Below are 12,875 nucleotides of genomic sequence, written 5' to 3' on the forward strand. Positions count from 1 at the left end.
GCTGAAAGGGGAAGATGGACAACATTTTCTTTCATTCATTCTTGTCTATGTTACTTCTATGATCCACTTTACTGAAGTAAATGAGGGTCAGTCAGTTTGGTGATTGCTTTAGACAGTAGCAATTTTCAAAACAATGGATTCTGATTACCATTTGACTTAACACTCTACATAAGGACAACAGATTGCTGAGAAAATTTAATTCAATAATCAAGAGATTCAAGTATTGAACTCTTACTAGACCTCAAAATCCAGGCAACATGTTTTAATATTCATACAAATGAAGTGCTCTTCCCCTATAAAAGTAAAATCTTTTGGCATATGAAAATGCATCCACAGTATTCCCTTGGGACTCAATTAATTAGGAAAACTGAAGCCTGCTCATTTTACACTTGAAAACCACCAGTGACATGAATAACTATTTCTAAATCTTATTTGTCCCTAAGCAGGAAAGACTCTTGCAAACCAATGAATTAAGTCCTGTCTTGGCTGTGGCTGACAAAAGATACTGCAAACCTATACACAATTGGGGAAGTTTATTGTCAACCACAACTAACTGCAGCATGTATTAAATGCATACTGTTGCATGTATTCAAGCATCAGAGTAAGTTTATGATGACTCTGTTCCAGGAAAATTCAGTCATTAATGAATCATACAAACTGAATCCTAGATAAGAAAAGATTCAAAACCATGGTTCTGATGAATGTGTGCTGTTTAAACTGCACAAGCACACATATACATTTCATTATATAATTGCCACTGAGATTTAAACATTTCTCTTTCTGCTTTTCAATGTATTACTTTTCAACTTGTTATTTTCATGAAGAATTGTGAATTCTTTCTCACACAAATACCCAGTAAAAGCAGTAAAATACTACTCAGAATTCCTGCAATTGCTTTTCTGTTAAATGTTATCAATAGTAGTATTTTGAGCAGCCACAAAATTTTACATAAAGGCTTTTGGTGAAACATGAGAGAAAAATTAAAATGGGTAGTAAAGTCCCAAACAGGATATGAGAAGTTCCTAAAACTATGTTGATGTCTCAGTGTCCCTCCAGACACTGTCAATGCTAGTAAATTCAAAACAACTACCCTAAAGGCAGCCAATTTCTGAAAAAGAAAAAGGTTAAAAAAAAAAAGGAAGGAAGCGTCACATAACTTTTTTTTATGTGTGTGCTGTTTGACTGGAATGGCAATTCATGACTTAACATCATCTTCAAAGTCAGTACTGGTGTTTTAAACATAGCATGAGAAGAAGCAAACAACAGACCACTGAAACACATCTCTTTTCTTTCCAGGTCTTGCTTGAAAGACATTATGAGTGAGATGGGCCAGAGAGATGAGGTATTTGTTGGACAGGAGCCCAATAAGCTCAACGTTGGAATCCCAAAAGTATTGTCTTTGTGTTTTGGTTAACTCCTTAAAACATGAGGTCCAAGAAACACACACAGATCTCTGTAAAAAACCCAGGACTAAGGCCAGGATCTTTTGGCCTGTAACAGATGCATTAACCAGGCTCTGAATTACAGTATCAGCTGAACCTAAAAGAAGTACAACCAGTGAACTGAATTGTCTACAGTGCTGACAAACTGTTGTGACACCACTAAGGATCACACCACAGAAATCCTACATAATGCAGCATCCTGTGATGTACTTGGCCCTGACAGCTTTGAATACAGCTGAATGGCACTGAAAGAGGCTAAAGATAAACCTATTTTTCTTCTATCTCCAAAGTAATAAATGAGACTCTGGATTCCCTCACAATAACTGTTTTGAAGTTTCACACAGCTGTATAGACAAGAGATGGAAACATGACACATATAAAGCATCTTAATTTCTGTCAGATGGATTTGACTTTTAAAGCTAATTCCATATATTATGAACCTACAGCAAGCCCAGATTCACCACAGGAGACTTCCAGGCAAGCTTCAGGACATCATCTCTGAAGTGCTCTGCTGCCAAAACCTCCACCAGATATACAATACACAATCCTACATATGCTACCCTAAACAGCACAGGGAGTTGGGAATCCCCAGTGCCTCCAACTGTTTTATTCTTCTGATATAGGAGAAATGATCCCCTGTTCGAACACATTCTGGACAACAGACACAAACATCAACACAACAGGCACACTGCAGTGCCAGTGAGCGAGTGTTGCAACGAGGAGCAGGAGAAATGTACATTTTGCTGTGTCTTGTAGAGGTGGACAAAGACAGACATTGTCAAATCCCAAGCAGGTAGATTAAGCACAAAACAATGTTCCAGTGTTTCCTTTCTGAAGTTTCTACTCCACTGGGGCTGAAATTACATACCATAGCTCCTACCAGAGTTTTCCATGCAAAATGTTTCCCCATGTTTTGTCAGGTAGAGTCCATTTGAAAGCCAGAGTCAGTGGCTCTGCCAACTGAATACAATCTCACAGAGTTTTATAGTACACTTAGGTCTGCTTGAAAGCAGGACTTTCAAGGAACCTACATAAATACAACAGTGGTTCTGCTGACACAGCAGTGTGTGTCAGTGGAGTGTCTCAACACAAATGGACAATTTATAATCTGAAAGGCAATATACACGTCTACAAACCTCCAAGGTCTTAGTGCTGAGGACTCAAAAACTGGTTATGAACAAAGCACTTGCACCACAGATCAGCAGTGACTGTCACACATTTTGCTGCATGAAAGCAACAGCTCATCTATACCAGAGTTAGACAAAGAATCCTCAAAAACTTCTCTGTGGTAGCTATACAGGGATGCAAAACTGCACAACTGCAAAACTTTGCACCTTCTGCTGGGCTTTGCACCACAGCAGAAGGTGCAAAGTTAGGCCTTGCACAGATAGTTGAACCTCTGAAAATTCATGCTTCACCCTGAGCAGCTGTGACTTGAGGCTCCCTTTTTGAAATATTTCCAGAAGGTTTATTCCAAAAGATTGTATGTCTAACAACTGTGTACATATTTCTGAGCTGCACTCCAAACATGGAGGGGAAAAAAAATTTAAAAAAGGAAAATTCAAGAGGCTATTTTTAATTTTTTGATATAAATAATTTAATATTTTACGTAAAATTGCCTTTTGTTTTCTGCCACATACCTTAATTGACTGACTTTTTTTTTTTCCTTTTGATACCTACGTCAGTTTGGAGTTTCAGGTCAGACTCTATCCAAGAGTTTAGGCAGCTTTAGGCAGCTGAATCCAGGAAAAAAATTCTGAATAAACATCTTTGCTGGTTCTTACAGCTTCAATGCTTTATAATTAGAAACATTTCAAAAAATAGGACTCCAGAATTACAGAAAGTAATTCTGCTGCTGTTTTTATTCCTTTACACCTAATGTAGAGATAATGACTCCTTTCCCAGTTCTCAAAGATTATTTAAAGTTGTTTAACTTGCTCTGAAAAAATCTGAGATTGCTTTTGAAGATGTAATTAATTAATTAAGTGTAATCCACAGCCACTTTTCTTGGTGAGGTTTTTGAAGGTATTTCTCACAGACCTTTGTCCTTCTTGCAAGATCCTGACACTTTTAATGATGAGGATGATAAAGGGAAAGCTGTGTCAAATACTACATTGCTGCATGGCTGTCTATACAAATGCTTTCTGACAGTAAGGTTAGATACAACAAAATTCTTAATATTTTTATGCTGGAGGGATTTAAGCATTTTCCGGGAACTGAAATTCATACAGTTTGCGACCCTTTCCAGAAGATAGCCTTGTAAGTAATGGTAATTATTTTTTAAACCTATAATTGTGATATTTCAATCATCACCTATATAAAGTGTTCCTGGGAGATATCTGGTACGCAGCACATGAAGGATTAGTTATACAATTTACACTACTAATTCTGAATGCTATACATTTATTTCCATTTTCAATTCAGTTTAAAGAAAACTAAACGTCTAATCTGGGAGATTAGAATCCAAGATTATCCCCCTTAGTAATTGGTTTACACAATTCTTAAACTCTTTGGATCTGTTTGACTGAAGTAATGGCTGCCAGTAGTAATGACTCTTATGTCAATATTTTGGTGGAAGCAAGATACAACACATCTCATGAAAAGCCATCTGTTTTAGTGAAGTTATTCAGAGAAAACATGCCACTTTCAAATTATGTGGACGTACTCCGTCTCTCCTGAATGATTCATAAAAATACTTTGCAGGCCTGAAAGACCCCTGATCTATCAGAGTATTTTCCCACATTTAAGATGTGACACCTCTCACTTAGACTTTGCCAGATTCCTCCAATCAACATAAAATCCGTCTCTGGATAATCTCTGGGTTGCTCTTTCACACAAACTTATTTCAATTATTTACTGACTTCCCATTCAGGAAGAGGATGGGAAATGGTGGAAACAGGGGACATCATCAATTATAAAGAAGTCCTTAATGAAGGACTGTTCAAACTTTTTCTTTTATCCATTGATCTCACACACACACACACTCACACACAAAAGGAGTCACATCTGTATAACTCCAGTCCTGATGTCATACAAATGGAATGTATGGTCATATCCTTTCAAAACACTGACAAGGGACACCTCTAGTTAAAAACTGAGTCTTACACCATGCAGACACTAAAGTGGAAATGTTTCTGGTACTAGAAACACAAAGCTCTAGTCCTAGAAAGATTTCAGTCTGAATGCTTCCTAACCAAAATACAGGTACATCCTTTTCACCCAATCCCCTCTTAATTTGGTGACAATATTTATTTGATGTTCATGTTCTGGGGTAAACACTGAATACACAGTGAGTCGGATTCACTTTAAATTAAGACAAATGGGTACATCCATCCATAGGCATATCAGATGTCCAGGCTCTCATTTTGAGAGAGGCAACTTTGAATTTATCCTAGAATAGGCACCTAGTACCCAGAAAACATTCTTTAGGCTCCAAGGATTACAGGGATAAGATAATTCGCTCTTCTGGTAGCACAGTTACTTACATGGGGACACTAAATTGGTACATCTAAGTGTCAAAAAACAGACAACCATCATGTCTGTTCCAAGATACTCTAAAATCCAGAATAAAAACTAAAAATCCTAAAACAGGCAATGGAATTCACTACCTGTAGGGCAACTTGTGAAGAAGGACAGGGATATTTCAGTTGAATGAGGAAATTAACATGATGATACATGTTGATTTTTACACACACCAATCAATACAAACAAAATGCAATTCAGTCCTACTTGTTGTTTGTGATGGGGACATTATTTTTTAACTCTTCACTCATTTGCTTATATATTTTTAAAACACAAATTTGCAAGTAGCTAGAGAATGATGGATATCTGAAGCAAACAAACTATTTTATTTAGATGCTCAACAATGAAGTTCATTACATATGAATGAATATCTACAGTATATCTCCATATAGCAAGAGAAACAAGAGAAACAATGTGTTTTTCCTGCATAATATCTATAAAATTGCTTTAAACTGCATTTTTATCAGTTATTTAGAAGTCTTGTACTTGGGAATAGGCTAGAAGTTCTTGCATGCATGAGCAAGAACTTTTTCAAGTGCTTCAGAGGATTTATTATCCATATTGACGAAAAAACCAAATCACAAAAATCTCTGGTGCTCTTCAAAATACAAGACAAACTGGTATTTTAAGAGTGCATAAAACCAGGAGAATATTACAGTATATGGAAGAATGGATATGAAAGAAAGGATACGAAAGAAAGAATTTTTTAAACTTACCCTATTGACACTCCTATTTCTTAAAATAATCTGAATTAGATTTTTCTTAAATTCTTCTATCTTCTTGAAACACTTCTTCAAAACATGATTTGATAATTTTGTATCAGTTATTAAACTGAGCAAAACACAAACCCCTTCAGTAAGGAAACCTGGAGCCGGGAATTCAGGACTGTTGTAAAAAAAAGTCAGTCCATCAAGCAACTGAGACACTGAATTGCATATGGTGAAAGAATCATTCTCAAGCTCTGAGAAGTCTGCTTGAAGAACTCCTCTTTCTGACAGTTTTCTTATTTCAAGCAAACGTTGCAAAAAATGCACTGGAGCAGTCAGAGATTGCTCCTTGCTAGTATGGCAGAGATTCAGGGGAGGAACTCTTTCCAACCAATATTTAGAAGTGTTGACATTATGCTCAGATTGGTGAAAATCTGAAGCTATGCCTAAAGAATCAAATGCAGAGTCATTACAGACATCACATCCAGAGTCTTCTAGCTGGCTCGAGTAACTTGTAGGGTTTATAGATTCCTGACCCAGAAGAGTTTCAGCAGAGGTATCCTGTTTTCCTGAAATGCAAACATGAAAATTATATTTGTGCAATGCTTAGATACATGCTTATTGAAAGGGCCATATATACTTTCTCCTTTTTGCTTCCATGCAAAATTCATGTAATACATGCATATGCTGGCTCCCCAAGAACTTCCCATGAACTAGAACTTAGCTGTGGAAGAAGATATTTTTAAATGAAAGTTAAAAATTCAGAAGTTAATGTCTATTTGTGAACAAGATGTTTTATGCTTATAGTAATATGAACAGTAATTTTAAGTTTAAAACTGTCAGAAATTTTAATTTTTCCTATATATAATTTAAGTAAACAAACAATTTAAGTGAATATATACACTCCCATTAATTTCCAGGGAAGAAAATGCATGTAAATTTCTGGTCCTCCAAACATTTTCACTGCTTTTATTCTCAAAAACTCAGACTGCTTTTAGAAGGTAGTGAAAGTCTGTTACTATAACTGCATCAAATAAAATATTCTGCTTTATGTATACTCTCTCTCCCCAGTCAGGTAGGAAATTCTAACAGTCAAAGTTGAACAGAACATTAGGTTTGATTTTTTCATTATTTAACAAAGAGGAACACTGAGAATCAAAAGCTTCTTCAGTCATCACCTATCTCATACCATCTCCTTCAAAGACACATAAACTACATTACAAGAGTATACAGTACATTCACACCAATAAATTACTTTTGTGTGCTACTGTAGAATCTCTTTCATCCCATTTCACACATTAAATACATTTAAGGCAATGCCTCTCAACATAATCTCAGCTCTAGGTGACAAAAGACACCTGTTCTACATGCTACCTATGCCAAAAGATTACAGTCAAAACAAGCCGGAGAAGTGAAGTGTAAGACCAACACCCATAAACATCTCAGTGCCACGAGGCAAAGCTTGAACCCCCTCTGACCAACTCCTGGCTCAGCCCTGCTTCCCTTCTCAGTCTTGGAAAACTTGACTATACTGCTCATTTTCCACAAGGATCCCATGCAGTACCATACTCCTCTTAAATTAATTAGAACAAATTATAGATGGTTTGGCCGCACAGGAAATAGATGTTAAATTTAATAGCAAGTTAAAAAAAGCATTTTTAACACAGAAAACATTCCTAAGCAGCAACCTACAGTATTCTGTATGTTAATAAAAAACTACTCAAAAATTTTAATATGGACTTCATTAAATTCACCTATTCAAATTGAATTCTGACCATCAAGTCTCTGAAAACATACCAGTATCAATGCAAGTACTATTATCAAGATCAAAACTGGAAATGTGGTTTATTTATTTATTATTGAGTTTCATGTCCTTAACATTAGGACATATTTGAAATTGCACAGTATTGGCACCAACTGACTCAAAATGAAAGGGCTAACTGTAGGGAAATCAACTGCTGTTTCCAGAAGGTAGGAAAAGCTGGACATTAAGACCAGCCTAGCATTTTAAACTTGGAAAGCAAGCAAAGAAGCAAAGCACACTTCCCATGGTCTGACTAACAAGAACAGGAATCCATCTTTCATGTTCTCTCTCCCTTGGGTTTTGAGCAAAACACATTTCAGAAGAAAAAAAATGGAAAAGTGGTTTTTGGTGCCATTTAACGAAAATAGGCCCTTCCAGGGAATCCATCTACTGTGAGTTCCACTATGTGGTTATTTTGTTCCTGTTCTCAATCCCATGGGACAACATGAAAATTGCTCATAAGGATTTAATGTCAGAAGCTGCAAAGCAAGAAGTATGTGCAAAAACCCGATATGTATGTTTTCTGATTCTCTTGTGGATGTGTAAAAGAAAAAAAACCCAAACAACCAAACACTGAAGAGGTGAAAGAAAGGTGAAGTAATGAGAAGAAAAAGGGAAGAATAGTACAGCAATATCCATAGAAACCAAACTTAAGATGTTCCCAAATAAAAGAGGTAGGGTATTCAATGAAACACTCCTTCTACTAGGAGACAGTATTTCATTTATGGTAGGTTCCTAGTCACTGCAATATCAAACTCCTGTTCCATGATGAGCTTCCAGAAAACCCTATTACAGTAAGTCCCCAATATCAGTGTATTTCCAGCTAAAGGAATAATACAAAATGCTTAAAATTGTTAAGCAATTTACATGTTTCAGTCATCTGGGGAGGAGGTAGCAGTTATGTTGTAAAACAAAAATAACAATGCACCAGGAAATATTCATTACTTCCCTCTACAAGTCTAGAAATAGCTTGTAATTTTTTTCTTGAAAGAAGCTAAACTCATTAGTTTGTACTTACCTACTATTCAAATGAGAAAGCAATCTTGATGTTCACACCATGTGGTTATCAAGCAAAAAAAAAAATAACAGAAATGGCATTAAGCCTGCTTCAGACTAAAAAGAATCTTTAAATACTAATTTCAAGAACATTTGACTCTAAGTGTATTGGAACAAGAAATATGAAAATGTAGTGTGTGTAATAAAGTGACCACAAATTTTACAACACTCTAAGTAATGAAATATCTGGTTGTGAACAATTTTACAGTCTCCTTAAATTTGTCACATCAAATTCAGGAAATATTTAAGTTCTTAATTCCTATTTAGTACTTTAGTTCCTTACTAAACTAAGTTCCTGACCTGAAAAACAAAGCAAGATATGGTACCACAAAGAGCCTTGTGGTGCAAAGCCTGAAGAACTCACATCCCTCTACACATCCACACTTCTGCAGAAAAAATATGACCTGAAAATCAGAAGGTACTCGAGGGATGAGGGAGTGACTTACATACTGCAGTGTGTCAGCAGGGTGTGCTGGCACTAGGACTCAGAACTTACATACTGCAGTGGGACCACAAAATAGAGGCTTTAATCAGGGCTGTGAGATGGCAACCAGCCCCATGATTAGAGAATAGGGAGCCTTCAGCTAGTCCTAAGGAAGCAGAGCTCTAGAAAACACCAAAGTCAATCCCATCTCCCACATTCATTCTCTCACTACCCAGTGGGGAGTAGAAGAGGCAGCAGGTTTAAGATCTGTGTAGTAGGAGCTTGGGTGCTGGAAGATGCTTTCCTAAGACATTCTGCTGGTGCCTGCCTCAGACTGGAGAACATTTGAAAGAGAAAGGCCAAATGCTACAAGTAGTTCTACAATTAAAACCTGGAAGAAGGGTCCTCAACTGATGAAATTACTGTGAAATGGTAAAATGATCTTCAAGTCTTCTGAAAAACATAATCTACCTTGCAGTTTCACCACCACCAGGGAGTGCAGAACAGAAAAGTGTAGGGGGATAGAATATAAGAAAATAAAGATAGTGTAGAAAGTAATCTTACCCCTAAGGACTTGCAGCTGGCCAATTATTAAAGATAGGAAGAGGCCTGACTTTACCAGGCCACAGCTGTAATCAATGGGAAGAAGAATGCTATAAAAGAGTGGGTTAGCTGGTTGAGAATTGAGCTGGAGTCAGTTGGCTACTTTGTGAAGAAAGAGGCAGTGCTCTGAAGAGATGCCCACAAGAAAATATCAAGAAGGTGTGAAACTTTTGCAATAAGGAGGCAACAGTACGGAATGCCTGCAATAAGATGACAACAGAAAAGTGGCTTGAAGGTGGCAGAGGTGAGAAGCAACCTGAAGACGTGATCTGAATTCTGCAAAGAGAAAATTACTGCTGTTTCGAGCATTAGATGTTTTTTATATTCCCTCATTTCATGAGCAGACACACAGATTATCACTTGAAAATCAAGACCACTTACATCAGACATGTAAAGTTCTCTTGAAACTCAGTTACAGTTGATACTCTCAGTTCTACTTCTAAAAGAAAAAACAAGAGACAACTAAAAATGAGACATTAACAGCATTCTGCTTTCCAAGTAGGTGTTCAGTCAATAAGCTCTAAAAGGAAATGAAAACATAAGGGAAATTATGTCCACATCTACATTTTTCAGAGCTCTGTTATTCTTCATTTAATTTTCATTGATCAGTTTGTTTGAAGTGCACTTTCCATGAACAATAAATCAAGTTTATTCTCTTATTTAAAAACCCATACATTTTCTTTGCCTTTCTTTCATGTGTAACTCTGCCTCTATTCTGCTGTTTTCATTACTAACTAAGCTGACTGGTTGAGGAAAAAACAACTCCCCTTTGTCATGAACTCTTATGTGTTTAGCACCCCACTGGAACCAAGCCAAACTTCTATTTTCATTATTCCATAATAATAATTCCAAAATATTATTATATTATTAGAATTGTCCAAAGAAGAAGTCTTAGAAGCCTTGCATCCCACACTTTGCTTCTGCATCTCCATAGGGGTTTTTTTGTAACTGACTTGGACAAGAAAGGTCCTTTGTTTGAATGGAAAGTGCTTTTTTATGCTTTTTAATGCTAAGGTGGATGCTGACATAGTTTATCCCATTTAGGGATAATTTCACAGAAATGAATATAGGACTGAGTATCTAAAATTCTTAAACTGTTCAATGCTAGGATTTAAGTGCTTCTCTAAAGGCTTAGAAGCATATACTTCAATTTGTTAGGGATTTTGCTCACATAAGGCACCTAAATGTTTAGAATTCAGTAAGAACTGAGAAGGATTTTGAGGATATAAACATTCATTTTTAAGGGATCTCTGTAGATGACAGCACAAATCTTCTGTAGTTTGAGTCAAACAAAGCAAACTTGCAGTAAAGATATGAAAGGGTAAATATTCAGGTGACAAATATACAGATTTGGGTCAGTTAATGCTCACCAAGCAGCTTCAACAACAAAAGATCTGACAAGCTTTACAATATTGACCATCTCAATGATGTGACTGAAATGTGAGTTCTGAGCCAGATAGGGGATATTTCAAAATATTAAATGAATTAATGTTATCTCTAGACTACCTGACTGAACTGGTAGTACTAAACTGTAAGCATTATGTCTTATTAAAAATGCTCTGCATTATGAAACAAACTGAGCTTTGCTAAGAGACAGGAAATAGCAGCCTATGAAGACTGCAATGATCTGGATGCAACTTAGTGAGATGAGGCTAAAATGAGGTGGACTCCTTAAGAAGTCAGCTAAAGTGTACCTACCTAAAAATACAGGTAGGTACACTTAGCTGACTTCTTAAGGAAGTCAACAACTCATGTTGTATTCATGTTCTTGAATACAACATGGTATAAATGCCTGACTTTTCTGTCTATATATCCAGAAGGACACAAACAAAGATCTGCTTGAGGAACTAGATTCCAAGTTTGAGTTGGGTTAAGGTTGTCCAAAAGGATTGTGAAATCTCCACTCTCAGAGATACTCAGAAAATGTCTGGACACAGTCCTGCACAACTGGCTCTAGATGACCATGCTTGACAAGAGGCTTGGACAAGATGATCTTCAGTAGCCTCATCCAACCTCCACCATTCTCTGATTCTGTATTTCCAGGAAAAAAAAAGACTGATTCTTAGCTTTCCACAGTAGACTTAAAGGCAAAAGGATCCTAATTGCCACTTCTTAATCTGCTTTTACCATATACATTCAGTTTTCCCCAAAACTATCGTTCTGTTACCCAGAAGAAAAGTAGATAATCTACACTAACTATAAATCCCACTTGTTTTTTTGAATCTTATTCCTAATAATCACTACACATCTTATAACGAATTAATAAAATAATAACAAACCCTCTCTCTTGCTGGAAAAATTGGGTTGGTTTTGCCTTGAATGCCTTCCTTACACAGAAATCTGGAAAGACCAGGATGTTTCTTGGGTCCTTTTGCCCCAATTATGTGCTTAGAACAGCTGTAGCAATGCCATCAGATAAGACAGGCAGCACCTGCTTTCAAAGGGAGAAAGTTTCCACAACCAAAACAGACCTGTTATCCATGGGAGGAGCAGTACTCTGAGATTTCAATGAATCATTACACTCCAGCTGGTGCTTTTTACAGATTGCAAATTAACTTATTTAATTATCCTGAAAAGGCCTCAGCTTTCATGAAGTTCCCCATTGTGTCAATACAATTATGGAGAACAGATTTATCTCATCATCATATTCCAAGAGCCATATTCCTATAAATCTGTGCTAAACACAATTTAACTTCATTTTTGCCATCTCACAGATCTGCTTTCAGTTCTTTCTCCTCATAAAAACATAAAATACTTCTTAGGTTGTGAGACATTCCTTGCCATGCTGCCTACTTGCATTATTACCACTGGTAGATGCATGGGAGTACACCAGCACACTTAAGATGTCAAATTACATTTCTGAAGTACTGTTTGTGTGACACCCCTAAGCCTTAGAGAAAAAATGTTGAGATGACACACTGGGCTGCCCTTATGGATCTAATGAAGAGAAAGACACCTATTTTATCTGGGGGGATGGGGAAGCAAGAAATAGGGAGGTAGAATGTCTTCATGCAGAAACATCAGATCCCTAAAGCACCTGAAAAAATAATCAGAACTGTTTTCCATGGCAACATCAAATTAAGAGTTGAGTGTTGCCCAATGGAGAATACTCTGACCTTAGAAAAAGGAAGATAGAAAAAGCAAGAAGTAAAAGATACTCCTCAGAGGCTGACAGCTCCTCTGCAATTGCCGTGCTTTTGTACTCCTTCCAAATACCAGCAGAGGAAAGTGATGACAGGACACAGCAATCTGTAACAGCAGCACATTTAAACATGCCAACATGAAAAAATAGCTTTTCCTTAAACATACTATGATGA

The 12,875-nt window shown here is 36.7% G+C and overlaps 1 protein-coding gene across 6 annotated transcripts in view; it reads right to left on the reverse strand.

Annotated features, from left to right (window-relative positions):
• MEI4 (meiotic double-stranded break formation protein 4) overlaps window positions 1–12,875 on the reverse strand; it is a 132,638-nt gene that overhangs the window by 46,261 nt on the left and 73,502 nt on the right. For all 6 annotated transcript variants that reach the window (XM_054514425.1, XM_054514427.1, XM_036381102.1 and 3 more), the window contains one exon: window positions 5,681–6,240. In XM_054514425.1, the coding sequence (XP_054370400.1) occupies window positions 5,681–6,240 (560 nt within the window). The remainder of the gene's footprint in view (window positions 1–5,680; window positions 6,241–12,875) is intronic.

This window comes from Molothrus ater, chromosome 3 (genome assembly GCF_012460135.2).
Source record: "Molothrus ater isolate BHLD 08-10-18 breed brown headed cowbird chromosome 3, BPBGC_Mater_1.1, whole genome shotgun sequence".
NCBI classification, from domain to species: Eukaryota; Metazoa; Chordata; class Aves; order Passeriformes; family Icteridae; genus Molothrus; species Molothrus ater.